This window comes from Lepidochelys olivacea (genome assembly GCF_965140295.1).
Source record: "Lepidochelys olivacea isolate rLepOli2 genome assembly, chromosome: 1".
Lineage (NCBI taxonomy): Eukaryota > Metazoa > Chordata > Testudines > Cheloniidae > Lepidochelys > Lepidochelys olivacea.
In genome coordinates, this window is record NC_140411.1 from 56731489 (window position 1) to 56750451 (window position 18963).

At 36.9% G+C, this 18963-nt stretch overlaps 1 protein-coding gene across 1 annotated transcript in view; it reads right to left on the reverse strand.

Annotated features, from left to right (window-relative positions):
* Nucleotides 1–524: 524 nt before the first annotated feature.
* The window catches only part of MRPS31 (mitochondrial ribosomal protein S31), a 37988-nt gene continuing 19549 nt past the window's right edge, over nt 525–18963 (reverse strand). The window contains exons 4-7 of the mRNA XM_084634960.1: nt 16983–17129; nt 12526–12602; nt 7346–7489; nt 525–1822 (exon numbers count right to left, since the gene is read on the reverse strand). Coding sequence (XP_084491086.1) covers nt 1557–1822; nt 7346–7489; nt 12526–12602; nt 16983–17129 — 634 coding nt within the window. The 3' untranslated portion in view covers nt 525–1556. The remainder of the gene's footprint in view (nt 1823–7345; nt 7490–12525; nt 12603–16982; nt 17130–18963) is intronic.

An 18963-nucleotide genomic window follows, 5' to 3' on the forward strand; every position in this document is an offset into this window, starting at 1 on the left:
TCCCTTCAAAAGAGCCAGTATGCAGAAAAAGTAAGAAGAAATGAAACCAGGCTTACCTATACCCTACAAGATAACAGGGTGTCAAATAAAATTCTGATTTCAAAGGCAGTGATCAGACTCTTTCATTTGCACTTTTGTGACTGAGTTAAAAAAAGTGATTAGGCACAAGGTAATTTCATTTGCACAATGACAAAGCTAATATTTTGCCTCCATTGCATGATTTATTGCTTCCTGTATCATGGCTTTCAGGAGTAGTAAGTACCTGAAATACTAGCCAACAGACTGTATGGAGAACAAGTTAGGACCACCAGTGCCAACAGCTCCTACAGTGATGTGTGGGAGAGGCGAGAGAGAGTGCACAATCTATCAGACTGTAAATATGCTAGAAAAGAGACAAATGTAGCCTAGAGAACATCAAATAGAGCCTGGGTTAAGGGAGAATAAAGGATAATAGAGGGCTACAGGAAGGCAAGACAAATACATAAAATGTGCTTAACAGATTTGGAGCACTGTGCAGACATGGATCCTCCAAGAGAAAACATGGCATTTATTTCATGAACATCTGAGCACCACAGAATATCGTACAACAAAGCAGAAGACAAGGTTATAAAACAAGAAAGTAATAGAACTCTGTGCCTCTTGATAAGATCTGAGCCTCCCATTTCTAACTCTTCAGGGCAGGAGATAAACAGAACTTAATCAAGATACTGGAGCAGGATTGAATATTGCCAGCTGTGATCCAGTATGATTGTCGGGATTAAATTACATGTTCTAGGGCATTTTTGTGGCAGGCTGAATTTTTTTTTTTTTAAAACGTCAGGTGTTTGAAGCTGCTCAGATTTGGGATGTTTGAAGTAACCCTGCAATTAAGGGTAGAGTGCAGGAGAGGCTGTTTGACAATATACCACATGTACATTACCATTGTGTGTGTAAAATATTTTAATATACTACAGTGCTGCAGAGAGCAGAGGGGAGGGAACACTGGAGAGGAAAGAAGGTTTAAAAAAAAAAATCAAACAACTTCTTGATGGTAAACCAGGTTAGGCCACTGAACACAGTCTCTCAAGGGAAACAGTGGAATCACCCACCCGCAATTAGCGTATTTAAAAATAAACCACACAAAACATTAATATGCAACAAGGAATAATCCTGAATTGGCAGGGGGATGGAGTAGACGACATTACTGGCCTTTTCTTATCTCTAGATTCTGTGACAGTTTCCAAATTCCAAAATGCATGCAGCAGAAACCAGTAAAATAAAGACCATTCTGAGAAAATCTACTTACTGGTTATTTTGGATAGGCTTAAAATGAATTAAATAGTCAGTCAATCAGTGAATTTGTACCGCAGAATTAATGATATTTTTGCTATATACAACCTATGAGCTGCAGACCATTCCCTCCATTTTGTTTATATAAATGAAAAGAATGGCGAATTTTAGCTTTCTTTTTAAAAAGTTCACACAATTACATCTTTCAAATCAGGTGTTAACAATGTTTTACTATGCACTGACACAATGCTATAATTGTTTTTTTGTTTTTTTTAAGTGATCACTTGTTACTTTGATAGACTCCTCCTTTCAAGACTAACGTCTGTTTCTTTCTCATGATCATCAATCTCTTTAAGAAGTTCCTCCTTTTCCTGGAAGTAATTCCGGAACCATTCAATATGCTCAGCTTTTTGTTTAACACTTAGATATGGATTTTTGGAAAGCCCGCACGTCACTAGTTCCATGAAGTGGCGAATAGGTCCTTGCTTGGGAAAGTCTTCTAGGTATTTATCCAGAAAGATATGTTCATGAAATTCAACATCATCTTCAATACCTAGAAGGTGAATTGCAAAACACTGTTATATCATAATTTCAGTTTGTCTTGTCTGTGTTCACTAAGTCTTGCATGTAAATTCCTTCTAATTGGTAGAATTAATAGTTCAGTGCTGTACACAAAAAGAAAAAGTAGAATGGAAGAGGACTGTGGTGAGGTCCAATACCACACACTTTGACCTCTGTCCTCCCCAAATAGGAGAGATTTCAGTGCACAAGATGTCATGCCAACATTCACAACTCTTCATTTTCATTTTCTGTTTCTCTTTAAGAGGGCAGTTTTTACCTAGATTTCATATTTGGTAATGCCATTGAAGCCTGACTCTGAAATCCATTTCCTTAGCAAAAAACCCTGTTCTTCCATTATATGCAAACACTGGTTTGTTATGGGCTATGAAAGCTGGCCTGCTAGCAATATTTTTTAAAGACTGAATTGAGCATTTACTTGTAATAAGAAATATACTGGTTGCATAACTTTGCAAAATGGTTTAAAGAAAAAAACACAAGGTAGTTCAAACGGAACAAGTCTACCTTTGAAAGTATTTGTTACTTGAATGAGTTCCATGCTTATATGTTCATTATATTTCACACAGTTTTAGGTATTTTACTATTAAATTTGAAAGAGGGAATATTTTCAAATACTTCTTTTAACTCTTTCCAGACTTTTGCAATCACAAAAATACAAATAGGTTGAGGTACACACAATTAAGATTTTGAAAGTTTTGTCAGATGTTACCTTTAGCAGTGATGAATGCAAAAATACTACATTAAAAAGCATTCCATCTCAGAGCTATGTGGCATAGTGGTTTGTTACAGACCTTTCACCAAAAATGCCTCAGATCAATCAAGCAGTGATTTTAGTCCTCTTTTCAGTGGATTTCACTGGTTTCTGCTCTGTATTTTGACACTAGTGTTCAAAGGACACACAAATCAAAGTGTAAGATGTTGAGGTCTACAAACTCAAATATGAATAGAAAAAAAAAGGGGGTTGTCTCAGAAATACCATGAGATTTGGCCATATTACCAATCCAGAAATCAAGACAGACTGGGGTCTGTGACTGCACAGATTTCCCCCCCCCCCTTCAGTTGATTTAAAAAAACCCAAACCTGTCACTAATTAATGCAATTATTTGATAAGGTATAAAATTAACTATCATGAATGCTGTAATACATTTGTAAAGACTGCAGAACAGTAAAATGTTGGTTTATAGATGAACTAGACTTCACTTTTTTTTTTAAACTATCGGTCTTAAGTTAAAGATCTAGTGGATATTTGCCTACATCCCAAACCCAGCAATTTGGCAAAATTAAGCCTAAAATGTTTATGCCAATGACCAGTACTGTAACAGAGATACTGGCAGCGTTATTTGTGGAAGCTTGCACGTCACATGAGTGTTATTAGTCCTCCACATAGCCGTGAATAAGCACTACAGTTTCCCCACATTAGAAGAGAACATTTAAAAGTATTTAAGTGATTCCAATACACCTAACCCTTTTACAAGCCAAAACCCTTAGAACCAGAGTGACCTATGATGAAAAACATCTCTGTACATTAGCATGGTGCATGCCATCTTAGTAGAACATAATATTGAAGACTGGAATTTTTACTACTATATGTAGGCTTAGAATCATAGAATATCAGGGTTGGAAGGGACCTCAGGAGGTCATCTAGTCCAACCCCCTGCTCAAAGCAGGACCCATCCCCAATTAAATCATCCCAGCCAGGGCTTACATTCATTCTTTCTTATATCATAGTAAAGAAAACTCTCTCTGCATTATCGGAAAGGTAAATACTTCGAGGTAATAAAATACAGAAAGTTTGTACCACAGAAATGAGTGCAAATTATTTAGATACTAACCAGGATATGACATTTGGCAATAACCTTAATCATCAAAATTAAAGTGAGATAATAAAGACAGACATATTAGTGTAAGGATTAATGGCATGTCAGCTTCTTCCAAACCTCCAGCAGCACAGCACTGTAGCATGGAAGTGTCTCTCAACTTGTATACCATACTCGCAAAGTTACCATGGTTTCTTTCCTGTTTTTCCTTCAGACACTGCAATTCCTGAAGAAGCTGGAAAAGGATGTCCATTTTCCCACACTGCATCATCAGTAATATGTGCAGTGTTTATCAATACCAGCTACCCATCACCTTTATCTCCCTTGTCCTTGACAAAGAAACCAGATGTTTCCCCCTTCCCAGAAGCTAACTTTTTCTTCACTGATCATATTGGCTTTCAAAGGCATATTTTCGCTGGGCTTGGAAACTCAAATCCACTTTGTGAATACTAGGAATCCTCCAATTATCACTACAGTGGGTTCCAATTCCCCTTTTCTCCCCCAATACTTCATGGTTTCCTGAATCAGAAAATCCTGATAGTTATTGTTCGTGATTCTTGGGTCCCCTTATTCCTGTAATCTGTTGGTCATAAAAGTCTGAGAAAAATTGACTGATTTGCTATTAAAAGAATCTGAACAATGCAACAGTGAAATACGGAGGCAGTGACTATTATTATCACTACTATTTATTTGTATTATTGTAGTGTCTATGAGCCCTACTCATGGACCAGGACCCATTGTGCTAAGCACTACATAAAAACACAGAAGAAAATGTTCTCATTGTAAGTCCTCTGTGTTCTATACACTCAATGAGTAGCTTTCCACAGAAGTTCAAGGGTACTTTTGGTAGGGTTCTATAGTCACTAGTTCCAAGTATAGATATTAAACCTGATCAGAGTTTTGGAAATGGGCAAATAAGTTTTTCAGATCTTAAAAAATGCTGGCCAACATTTTTTGCCCTTTTCTGCCCCCCCCCCCCCTTTTTAAATTAAATAATTTCTATTTCTCTCCAGTAATAGTGTTCCTTCCTAACCCCAAAACATGAGCACTTGCAATTTAGGAAGGAACTAGAAAAAATGTGTGATAGCTTCACAGTTTGGCATTTAGTTGAGCCAAAACCATTTAACTGGAGAATTACTGAAGCAGCTAACATACGACTGGTAGAACTTTTGCATATAGATGCTGCCAGACGCAATTACATGATTTCGGTTTGCAAAGATTTCCTTTAACCCTATCACTACAACCCTTGAAGCACTAATGATCCAGAAGTATTGGTTCTTCAAAATGAGGCACTTCTATATGGGAGAGAATCAAGATGCGTTTTGTCTTATTTACCCAGTGAGTTATTCAGAAGTTATGTGATCAAGGCATGGATGTACAGCTCAAACCATTTTAAAAAAGGACATGGATGCTCAAGAAGGACGCCTGAAAAAGTAATTGCATGTTTCTTCTTTCCTATCTATATTTTATTTAAAAGTTTAAGAACTCAGGTACCATTATAATGTTCCAAGTTGAACACATCTCTTCCCACAACAGAGACATTTTAATTTTGCTTAGGACTGTATAGCCACAGGCTTATCGTATATAAAAGGAAACCTATTTCTTGGTACAGAACTAGGTGATGGAATGTGCTGCTATTGAAGAAACAAGGATACAAAATCTAGAATTAGAACTGGTAATGAGTGCCACTTTTCTGTAAGGCTGTTAGAATTACAACAAATTTGGCACAACTTAATGAGTTTCCCCAAGCCTTCTATTTCACTTTGATGTACCTGATGTGATTAATGACATGTAAACAGAGTTGGTGCTTTGATAGGCCAATAAATTCCATCCTGATTTTTGCAACCTGACCTGTGATAAAGTTTGAAGCTCTCTGTTGGCATTTTCCACATGACCAATTTTTGTGGACAAATCAATAAAGATGCTTGCTTAACTATATGTGAAGACTCCTTGCTAATTCACTACCCCCAAACAACAGAGTTCCAGCCACATTACAACATCAGAAATGCCTTTGGCTATAGGGATTACAAGATTGCAAAAAACATGACTAGTATATATTTGGATTAGTGCACAACAGAACAGATAGATTCTCATGGAAGCAGTGATTAAATTCTAAGAAACTACCAAAACAGGTTGAGAACATTAAGAAACAGCTCAACCACATTATGCAATTTACAACTCTACACAGAATAGCAGATTTTCAAGGAGTGTCACCCTCCAGAAACCAACTTGTTATGTGTTATGTCTTTAATGATTTAAGACCACTGCCAAACTTTCTACAGTTATTAAAATCCTATCTAAAGGATGTTCACACACTTTCTGTATATCTGTATTTCCTCTTCCATCCAGGATGGTCTTTATATTTTCTTGCTGTTTAACTTCACATAGAGATACTTCTATAAAAAAGGAGGAGGTTACTTATGTACTGTATAATGTATGTCCAGCCAGTGGGACGGTTGGAGTGGCTGACTGTTGTGACTGATTTTGCTTATGAAGCAGACAGGCCTAAGGGAACAATCTGACTGTAATATTCAGTAAATCGTTGTATGTAGTTTTGCTGTAGCTGTGTCGGTCCCAAGATATTAGAGTGACATGGTGGGTGAGGCAATATATCTTGGTGAGAGAGACAAGCTTTTTGAGCTCCACAGAGCTCTTCTTCAGGTCTGGGAAAGGCCCTTAAGTGTGTCACAGCTAAATACAAGATTGAATAGATAGTACATATTCTAAGGGACCATTCAGGATGAAGTGGCCTGTTAATATCCCTGTAGTAATAGGAGAAGGGGAGTTAGTGGGATACAGATTGTTGTAACAAGCCATAAATTCAGTGCTTTATTAAGACCACTTTTTTTAATGTCTCCTTTGAGGATGAGGACTGAGAGGGGAGATACACAATAATCACTTTGTGAAAAGTGTTCACCCACAGGTGACAGGAAAATATTAAGACAAAAAAAAAAACACACTATATAAGTGCCTTGGATGATGAACACCACATGTGTAGGATCCCTGGATCTTGAAAGCTGTGTTGTGGGAGGTGATGATCATAGCAGAGACATCCATAACTTCACTGGACACTAAAAACTATGATCTTAATAAAGACACCGACTTTATGACTTATTATATCAATCTGTAATCTGTAAGATGCTATAGTAAGAGGTAGTATGTTATGTAGCTGGGTGACCTTTTGAGGGTTGGATCTGGAGTTAACACCAGTGAAAGCATTTAAACTATACCAAAAGGTAAATGATTTGTGGGGTTAGTTTCCTTTTTATATTTGGTTTGTTAACTTTAGAGTGTCTATAGAAGTAGCAGAAATTCTCCAGCTACAAAACCCTACCGAGAACCAGTGAGCTTGGTTGGATTTAAGCAATTTCAAGCCACAGCCCTAGACCTATTCAGTGATCACAACTTCATCAAGCTTCTTCCCCAACTCCTTTTAATATTTAAAACAGTTTTCCTTAAAGTTTTGATTAGGGTCTAATAGCAAAATTTCCAGGATGTCTTCATCTGAGGCTTCAGTAACTTAGGACAGCTTAAAGTTGCTTACTTGAGCAAAAGCATTAGTAAACTATTGTATGTGCTAGGCATACCTGAAATACATTATTAAAAAACTCTGAAGCATTAAGTTGGTGCTCTAATTCTCTACAAATATAAAGAGACCACAAAAGCTACAGTACACTTACCCGCTTCATTATTAATAGGGAACTCCCACAGTTTTCCCTCTTTTGTCCACTGGATCATCTCTTCAAAACCATTCCGAGGTGGCTTTTGATTTACTGCTGCAATCTGATTAGCAAGTTCCAGATCCCAGAGTGTAGGTGAAGACTCTAAATAAGAAAAAAATATATATATACACACCCCAGACCTGTCAGTTTGCCAGAGAATTATTGACTTAATCATATTTTGTTTAATATTATTACACTTAATGAAGGCTGGTCCTTTCAGATATACATATTTTAAGTTGTAGCTATTAATACCATATTTCATGGTTTGCTTCTGCAATGAAAGCCCACTGAATTCTCAAAGGACTATTAAGCTAGCCTACTGATCTGTCAAAATTGCAGCTAAGTTATTTTAACCCCTTTTCCAAACATTAATAGGAATTAACTTTTTCCATTATGTGACAGTTTTTCTGTTTTTGACACATTTTGGCTGCTTTTTGTTAGTCACAAGTTTTTATATTTAACTCAAATTCTGAACTTGGTCTATGCACTCTTTATTAAAACACAAGAGGACCTTGTTTAAGGGATTTCCTGGTATTTCATGATTATGCTCTCATTCAGCAAGGCAGCCCACATCTGCAAATGCTCCCAGTTGTTTACTATGAACCTCACCCATCTTGTTTGGTGGCCCAGCTTTTCTGTCAGTTGAGATTTTTGGAAGCCGGAGTCAATCTAGCACACAAGACAGAGAAATCCTGACTTCCCATTTATCTCACTACCTTAAATGTTGTCCTCCTTCATGGAATATACCTTGAATAATCTCAAGACTCACATACTGTCTTATGCCCACAATAAATGAGACTGTCATAATTAATATTAAATGATAAAAAAATATTAACTATACTCAAGGACATGCACATGACTGATCTGAGTAACTATTATATCACTATAATGCTCATCCTCCCACACCCTGTTCCCTCCGTGTTTGCTGTCCCCCAGTCAGACATCGCATCACCCTATCTAAGATTACACTGTAAATTCTTTGAGACCGGGACTATGGCCTAAATTTTCAGAAGTGACTAGAGTTTTTGGGTGTCCAACCTGACATGCTTTAAAGGGGTCTGACTCTTTCAGATGTCTTATGCTGGACACCTGAAAAAGGAGACAGCCAAAATCACTAGTCACTTTTGAAAAATAAGGCCCATGTCTTTCTACCTCAATTGTGAAGTGCTAGAAAAACATATATATATTTGCATATAGCATTTAAGACACATAAAAAATACTCTATGCACATTTTTATAGATTATATATAAAAATTATAATTTTGCATTTTCTCAAGCACTCTCTTGAAAGATTAATTTTGAGGCAGTTACTTCTTCAGACAGTTTACTTTGCTTTCATAAGTGCTAAAAAAACTCCATTCATCTTTTCCATTAAACAGTCCTTTCTAAAATATTGTAGTATTCCCTCGATTGATCACCCAACCCTCCAACATCCTTGGAATTTGGCCAAAGCATTATATGTTATGAGTCCTATTCATTTACTCATCTCTTGGCTTCATATCTAGCATTTACATAACTTGCAGCAGGCCAATGCAGAGCTCATCTCACCCAGCGTTTTTACTCATTGACACATTCCTTCCTGCTTAATTTCTTTTCATTCTCAGGCACACAAAACAAGCCACTGCCCATCTACAACAGATGACGGTCCACTACATGAGAGCGAGAAGATGCATGGTATTTGGAAGCAGAGATCAGGCAAAAATGCCTTACAATAATTTTCTAACTGCAAAGACTTTTTTTCAAGAAATGTGTCCCCAATTTAATAATGGTTTGTCTAATTAACTTTGGTTTCAGTGGAAAAATTATCCCTTTCCATTGAAAAGCCTCCCTTGCGATGGGTTTACATTTTTATGTTGGTCTCTGCAAGAAAGCAAGCTGGAGTTTCCTAAAATGAAAGCTTAAGTCTTCAGAAGTCACATAGTTTATGAGTCACAGCCATTCTGACATTTACTATTTCAAATGTTAGTAGTTTAAAACAAACAAACTAATCTTTGGTCTTGTGGACCATATCAACTAGTTGAATCCAGTAAACTAAATTCTCTTTCTTTCCTTTTTCTTGGCTACAAAAATGGCAGACACACAGACTTTTCCACTCTGGAAAACATTTCTATTTTGAGGGTGATAAATTAGAAAACCTTTGTTCAAATTAATTCATACTTGGCAGAAAAATTCTGCCTCAGCCACACCCATCAGTTACCCATTTTCATGTAAATATTCTTTTGTTTGGAGAGGTTAGAAGGATACCCAAAAAAAGATGTAATGGAACATCTGGGGTTACAACATTAATTATAAAGGAATCATTGCTTCTACTTTATCCCTTAAGTATTATATTCTGATAATTTTCTACTAATCAATCTTCTTTAAAAGGACGGCCCAAAGTTTAAGTTTACAAACATGGTGTGTCTGTTGGATGCAAAACAACCTTACGTTTACCTTTATGGAACAGAAAACAGCATAGTGTAAAATGCTCCTTTCTCTACAGATTTAACAGTCTTTAAACAGTTTCTCCTTGATTTTCCACTTGAATATTTATTTTGAAATCCTGAATATTAACACTTGACAAGGAACTTGCATTCATAGTGGGTCTAAACAACGTTTTAGTTCAATATCTGCACTAATATGAGCTAACAAGAAGAAAACAAGGGGAAATAAGTTAAGGAATCAAATATCTTATTGGTATTTCCTCCTATTAAGGAAAAAATTGTTTTGCAATGAGACTTCTAGTCAATACAGTTGTGTAATATGGCTTCTGGCTTGAAATCTATTGTAGCTTTCCTCACTGCTACTGGGAATTAGACAAGGAAATGCTGTTAAAAAACTGAAAGAGGCATCCTTGTTGAGATCTTATGACAAACCCCATAAAGTTCCCTTGCTTTCAAGTTTTACTTGTGCTACGGTCTATTTATAAATTAGGGTATACATAAATAGTATATGGGTCTTTAAATAGTATGAACAACATTTGCAGTTCTGCTTTTTATAAGGCTGTGTACAAGCTAGTTCAAAGGGTTACTTATAAACAAAAACAAAACAAAAAAAAACTAAACACCAGTGATTATGCCTAAACATGCTTGATTCAACCCAAAATTGAACCATCTGAATATGTATTTTTGGAAGGGTAATTTAAAAGAATATATGTAAAATCAGAATGGGCAACATTTTTAAAATCAGCCCTTTTTTACTGACCTAATAATCTTACATATATACTATCTGGATTCCTAAAGGAGACAATTGCAGTATTCTGTTAAACAGTGCTCACATTCCATCCCAGAGGTGACTGCATTCAGTAAAATCAGCCGCTGCTTGACAATACGGAACACTCTCCTGTGAAGCCTTGTGTCTGAATGTGGGGATCCTGGTGGATAATCAGCTGAACATAAGCTTCTAGTGTGATGTTTGGGCCAAAAAGAGCTAATGCAATCCTGGGGTGCATAAACAGTAGAATCTCAAGTAGGAGCAGAGAGGTTATTTTACCTCTGTATTTGACACGGGTGCAACCGCTGCTGGAATATTGGTATTCACAATTCAAGAAGAATGTTGATAAATTGGAGAGGGTTCAGAGAATAGCCACAAGAAGGATTAAAGGATTAGACAACATGCCTTCTAGTGATAGACTCAAAGAGTTCAATCTGTTCAGCTGAACAAACATAAGGTTAAGGAGTGACTAAGTATCTACACGGGGAACAAATATTTAATAATGGGCTGTTCAATCTAGCAGAGAAAGGTATAACATGATCCAAGGCTGGAAATTGAAGCTGGACAAATTCAGACTGGAAATAAGGTGTAAATTGTTAACAATAAGAGTCATTAACCACTAGAACAGTTTACCCTGGGTCATGGTGGATTCATCATCATCACTGACCATTTTTAAATCAAGATTGGATGTTTTTCTAAAATATATGCTCTAGGAATTATTGTGGGGCAGTTCTATGGACTGTGCTATACATGAAATCAGACTAGATGATCACAATGGTCCCTTTTGGCCTTAGAATCTATGAAATGGCACTATGTGACATTTTAGTACAGGAAATAAAGAAGCTATACAATTGAAACTGCAGGGAGAAATTAATGGAGACAAGACTACCCAAACTAGGAGCTGGTCAAAGCTGTTGAACTAATACTCCTTGTCTTAAAAAACCCTAAAAACAAAACCACAAACCCTGAAATGGGCTCTTTACTGATCTGCAGAGAAGAGTGCCATCTACTGAATCAAACACTATTTCTGCAGCCTTGAGTTTTACACTTGATTGTAACACTTTGCAATGCAACAGTGCCTTTTTTCCCCCCAAAGGAATTCAGAGTATTTTTATAAAATCAGTGATTCTGATTCATTGCCTACAAGTCATTATTGTACCCATTTTACAGAAAGGGAAACTTAGAGACAACTTAAGTGATTTGACCATTCAATGACAGTGGGGAAAGCCAGTCCTGAGCTTTAACCCCTAAATCGTACACCCACTCTGGCCTTCATTTTTGGAAGGGTATCCCATCCATGCACCAATCAGGCCTGACCCTGCATAGCTGGTAATATTTGTTGATATAACACAGTGATACAGCTAAAGGGTTTTCTGTTGTTTTTGTTTAAATAAGATTTCTGTATGTGTTTGAAGTTCATACATGTGAGGGATTATCTACACCAGGTAAAACTAGGCATAGTTTATCCAGGAAATCACAGCAAGGTTCTCAGAGTTCTGACAGTACACTTCAATCCTGTCCAGTTTCCCCTGTGACAGTAGTTTCAAGCCTCTTCGGAGCAAGATCTAGTGCAATAGTTTTGCAATATGGACAAACGTCTACTAAGAACTAGGGTAAACCAAGTATACATTTTCTACTGAGAAAATTTGGGGGAATTTTAGTGCTCATGGAAGAAGCACCGACAACACTGGCAAGTAGCATCACAGGTCGGCTTTACCACATAACTTTGTGTACGTTAGTCCTGATATAGGATCAAAAACTATTATTCCATAACACCATGTAGAAGTCTTGCCTACCAAAGACCAGATTTAGACCACACATTAATTTATGACCAGGTTTGAAACCAGCAAGGTAGCAGCCAACCCCTCTCTTCCATGAGACAGCAAACTTCTCTATTTTTTGAAGAATTTCCTCCCTTTGGGTTTTTGTTGTTGCTTTTCCACTAACCTGCTTCAGGTGTCCCTTCTGTAACAGTGGGAGAAACAGGGAAAATATTAAGCCTCCTTCCTAGGTGAAGCCCTCTTCTATAAACAAAGAAGACAAATGATATTTGACATTTCACAACACAGCCAGTTTAAAATTAGGCTTACAAAACACAGAATATGCTTATTAAACTCTAGAACGAAAGTCAACCATCCCCTGGAAACAAAAAATACCAACATATTGACTATTCTACTAAATCTTTAGACTTGGTAACCAAAAGACAAAACATTGCATTTGAGTTACTGCTCTACAATGCAATTAATGAAGCACTGGAGCCAGACTCCCAACATACTTTCCTGTGAGGTAATTAGTATAATTGCCATTAATTTACATTTGATTTACTCCTATTTACATATTTAGGAATCTTAATAAAGTCAAATGCTATCAGCCCATGGTACCTTAGTAATAGATAGTTCTTAGAAAGTGCATTTCTTGTTTTTGGTTTTTTTTAATGTTTTTGTTCTACCACACAAAATATTTCACAATTCAGGAAAAAAAGACAACAGCTAAAATCAAACTAACCCTGATTTATGAAGTAAACAGCCTTTTTGGAAGATTATGTATCCACCCTTTCCTCTCTGCCACATGACTAACACTCAAACTGTTGTGATAAGCTATCGTCTAAACAGTGTCATTTCAGGGCTCTCTTCTGGATAGTAAAATATATTTGGATTTTTTTTTGCAAAACATCAACGTCACACTTAATAGGATTCTTTATTTAAAAAAAGAAAGATATTCAACGAGCAAACATATCTTTAATAAGAGCAGTCAAACTATATTTGAATTCTAAATTAAAAACCTCAAACAGCTGGTCTTCTCCCCTCAACCAGTCAAAGTGAATTTTCAGATAATACAAAATAAACAAGAAAATTAGTTCATTGTAATTTAGAACAAATGATTCCTTTAATCATTTAACCTTTCCTGTTTGTGTACATTTCCAATGAAATTCTAGCGTTCGTTTGTTTTATTCATTGTTGCCCAAGCAACACTTGCTTTTCCTGCCCTTAAATTTCATCCCTCTGCTTTCCAGCAGATTTCTGAAGGCCACAACTACTATGGCAAATCTGATCTTGTCAAATTACATATTACTAACGTAGCTACCCTGGATCTATTACACAGTCTCAGAAGAATGTGGAATTTAAACAGATTTGGAATTACATTTTCCTATCTGTTCATAACTTCCAATAATGTTAGTAGCAGATGCAGGCAGGATTTGGAACAAAACATTTACATATAAAGTTACTAGTTCAAGTTACTATAAAGCAGCAGCACCCATTTTGTTGAGATCTGCTAACTCAATTTACCCATTTTCTCCTAACCTTCCCTGGGAACACTAACAACAGGGTATATTTGATTATTAGAATTGTATACCCACAGGAAAAAATTTGAACTTTGAGACTGGTAGTATGAACTGTTCATTATGCAGATTTCAACAACTACAGCAGAGGGTCAGAGAACTCATAATTTGTGACAGAGGGAATGTTTTCAAATGCATTGCAAAACATATTTTACTTTCTTTTTATTAAAATATTGTAAGCTGTTTGACCAATTCTAGATCAGCTGTTTTTATTGTCTATATTCTAAGTTGCTTTTAGTTTACATTACTTCTTTACATGTTGCAACAAATTTTACCAAACAAACAAAATCAGACTACTGGGATCCACTCAAGTACTGTCACTTTCTTACTGTATCATAATGAAATGACTTTCAGTCTCTACCAGCCTAGGATGAATTAATATCCTCAGCCTAAAGGTAACAGGCTACTGAACCATTCAAAAATTCACAATGCATTTAGTTATTCTGCTCCTTACACTGGCATCATTTACAGCTCCCCAAGAACACTGAAAACTTTGGGGCAAAAGTTTCTGTACAAGTCAATGAGGGCTCATTCTCTTCCCTTGTTCAGTTCCCTGTTCTCCAGTCTCAGCCTGGTCAATTCCCTCTCCATCACTTGCTGCATTTTGGGGGTTCAGAAGTGGAGCCATTATGTACTGTTCCCAACTACGTGAAACTCTCCCTTCAAGATACTTTTCTAACTCCCACATAAAACAATTGCCAAAAATCAGAAAAAATCATATTACTTAGAAACATTTCAGCATCTACAGATGTTTTCTGATGATATAACTGCATGTTGCCTTTGGGTTTTTACAGTATGATCTACATGGCTTTGGAATTCATATGCTCCTGTTTGTTCCTCACTTAAAATCATAATTTTCTGATATACTGAAATAAATCTGTCTCAGCCAAGGAATGCAAGGATATTGTACAGCTACTGACCCAGGAATGTTTATTTCTCAGTTATGCAAATCTTGCCTTCCAAATTTCCCACATATATGCCAATTAACATGGTTCTCTAAACTTCTAACCCACTAACTCCACTTAAAGTCAGATTTAGTTAATTTTAAAAGGCATTAATCTTACTGGGAATAGAAATGTGGGGAGAAATACCCTAAGACAGTGGTTCCCAAACTCGGGTTCGCAAAATGTTACAGGGGGTTCTCAGGAAAAAATTCCCGAATGGCGGACAGAGCTGTCCCTAGAGACCCCGGGCAGCACAGGGCCAGCAGCCTGGAGCCTCTGGACTTCCAAGAGCTAAGAAGATCAAAGCAAGCATATCTATCACACTGACGAGATTTAAACTTCAAGATTCCTTATAAGAAATGGAAAGGGAGGTGGATATTTTTTGCTGTCTTTAAAATTAAATAGGCAGCTAGTATTGTTTTTAAAATCATTACAAAGAACAAGTTTAAGCTTGCTTGTAACGTGTGTTGTTTGCCTGGACTGCTCAAGACCTGAATGCTTGTGTAGAAGGAACTCTTTCAGCTGGCTCCTTAAATCCCTTCATGCTGTTCCTCATCTGATACTCCTTGATGAAACCTAGGAGCCTTGACTTATAACAGGCTTATTCAAAGTGAGACAAGCTATGGAAGTGAGATCTTGGAAGAGTATTGGTGTTTTCATAATGTAATAAAAATATTGTAATAATAATAAAAAATAGTGTGTAATAAGTATGTCATAAGAACAAATTTTATATTTCCAAGAGCACTGCTTTTATAATTTATACTCAAGTAAAGGAGAAAATATCTGGAAATATTCGTTTTTAGGCGGAGGTTCGTGAGACTTGACATTTTAGCGAAAGGGGTTCACAAGTTGTTAAAGTTTGGGAACCATGTCCTAAGACAAGTGATTGTAAGGATGCCATGTAGACAGTGTATTTTAGGGACAGACTACAGGATGAGAGAACAGATAACAGTATAACAAAGTAAGGGTGCTCTATTAACTGAGTAAAAAGAGCCTGGGTTAATTTAAAAAAAAAAAAAAAAAAGGACACCAACAGTAAAAGGCACAGTCATTTTCAGGGAGAACTCTCAAGTCACCATTTTAAATCATTAGGTCCATGGTAGACAATTTTGATGCCTGGGGCGACAGTAAACTAAAGAAATGACTCAGGTGCAAAGTTCCTATTTTCCTTAGCAAGAGGAAAAAAAACAAAACCCTCAATTGGTGAAATATTTCTACCCAGAACATTTTTCTAAGTGTTCCTTCAAATGACAGTAGCACTTTAAAGCTTTTCCCCCCACCCCCATAAGATGATCGAGAATGAGATGTAAAATATTGTGCATAAGTGATACATTCAAAACACACTTGAACAGCAAAGTCAAAAAGTAGATTATATATTAGCACTAAAGATTTGCAACAATCAGGTTTAATTCCCAAAAATTGCATTTACTTTGATCAGCTTATTAAAATTAATTATGTTCTTACACTAATCAACTTTAATACTATGTTTGGGGGAAAAAAAAAAAAACTACTTATAGTGTAAGAAACACATTTTCTTTTGTTTCCTACAGTATAATGCAGGGGTGGCCAACTTGTGGCTCCAGAGCCACATGTGGCTGTTCAGAAGTTCATATGCTGCTCCCTGTAGAGGCGCCAACTTTCCAATGTGCCGGGGTGCTCACTGCTTAACCCCTGGCTCTGCCACAGGCCCTGCCCCCACTCCACCCCTTCCCACCCCCTCCCCTGAGCCTGCAGTGCCCTCGCTTCTCCCCCCACTCTCCAGAGCCTCCTGCACACCCAAAACAGCTAATTGGGAGGCGCAGGGCGGGTGGAGGAGGCGTGGATCGGTGGGTCTGCTGGTGGGTGGGAGGCTGCTGACATATTACTGTGGCTCTTTGGCAATGTACATTGCCAAATTCTGGCTCCTTCTCAGGCTCAGGCTGGCCACCCCTGGTATAATGCATCTATATCTGGAATGTGGAGTCAGCATTTTTGTGGAAGATGTAGAAACTCAGAACTCTTTAGCTTTGACGTTTAGGAGTATAGTTGGTGTTTCTTTATTACTAGAATTTAAAAACTTAACTGGTCAGTATTTTATTGGGGGAAGGAACACAAAGAGAAAACAGGCAAGTAGAGAGTACCTTTTACTTCCAGCAAATTCAGACAGGATACCTCTTTGAAACATGTCACCTTGCCCATCATCATCATCGAATGAAATTTGACTGGATGGCCTGGATACACCACGGGTGAGACGGCGTTTCCCAATCTTCATGTCTGCAATAATGTTGCTGACATCAAAAAGACAAGTAGAACAATGAAAATTCCACAGTATGAAAAGGTAGCAAGCTTAGTTACATGTTTTAATAAGGCAAATTATTCCAAATAAGCCTATACTGTGCAAACTATATGAAAGAACTAGACATTTCCACGAAACATCTGTCAACATTCTGACGAAGTCTTGTTTTTTAGAATAAAGAAAATACCACTTACCTGCTATTTTCTAAATTTAACAAAAACAATTTCAACTTCGCAAACATATGCCAGTTACTGCCTCCTTGAAGAGAAAATCCAATGATGAATGTTCTTTGAATTGCAAATTGAAATATTTTTATCTTATTTCATGCTGCCATTTACTATGTTCAGAGACTGCATTAGACATTAATGCAAACGTGCAGCAAACGGGAGTTTCAAAGATCATAGCTACAGATCCTGTGCTTGGAGGTAGAGGGATTTGGCGTGAGGAACATTGGTTCACCTATGGGGAAAAGGGTCTGTATAGTTCGGATGGCTTCCATCTCCACAGAAGAGGAACCAATTTTATAGGAGAATGGCTGGCTAGAGTAGTCAGAAGGGTATTAAACTAACAACAAAAGTAGAGGGTGAGAAGCGGGAACTATTGAGCACTCATTTAACAGAATATTAAGATGTTAAGAACAAAGTTAATCAATCAATGCACCAAGGAATGTGAAGAAAAGAAATTCTTTAATTGCTTATACACCCAGGATAATAAACAAAAGGAACCAGAATTGTTCATCTATAAGGAAAAATTCAATCTAGTTGGTATTAATGAAACCTAGTGGGTAGATTTGCACTACTGGAATGTTAAAAAAAAAAACACAAACAACAACAAAAAAAACCAATGGATAAAACTGATTTAGTAAGGATCAAGCGGGCAAAAGGGATACAGGAGGGCACTGTCAAAAATGGCATTACCTGTTTCTGAGTAACTGATAGAAGAAAACAATATTGATCAATGTACTGAGAGAGAAAAAAAACAAGATTGGATACTACTTTGTCTGCGCTACAGACCACCAAATCACACCAGAGAACAGGACGACCATCTCCTTACATGCCTACCTACGATGTGGGGGGGGGGGGAGGGAGGGGAAGCACTATCCTGGGGGACTTCAATCTGAGCAACTTACACTGGAAGTCTCATGCTTCAAGTACTAAAATGTTCTCAGAATTTCTAAATATTTCAGATGACAATTTCTTAACTCAAAAAAGTGTTAAATTCAACACAGGGGAACTCTGTATTAGACATCACCTTGACGGACAGGAATGGATTGCAGAACTAAAAACTAGTGGCAGCTTAAGTACAAGTGATCATAATTTGATCACAATTTACGTGAGAACAGAATAAAGTCCATACAAGTAACAGCTGGTATATACTTGGTGCTTTAAAAGGGTCAATTTCACAAAGTTGAAAATAGTTACGACCCAAATCAGTTGAGAGGAAGACTTTAAACAGAAAAATGTAAATGGTAATTATTTAAGAACATTTTACTAGGTGCCAAAAAAGCCACATTCCACAAGTGAGAAAAAAGGCCAACTGGTTAAAACACCAACCTGATTTAGTGGAGAAGTGGAAGTAGCTTTAAAAAAAAAAAAAAGAACAAACAGATATAACAAATGTAAGAAAGGTAAAGTTGATAGCCATAAATATGAATCATATGGAAATGGTAGACTTGTCAATGATAATTAAAGGCTACGATTTAGTCACAGATATTTTTAGTAAGAGTTATGGACAGGTCATGGGCAATAAACAAAAAGTCACAGCCCATGACCTGTCCATAACTCTTACTAAAAATACCCCTTACTAAATCTTAGGTGCTGGGGGAG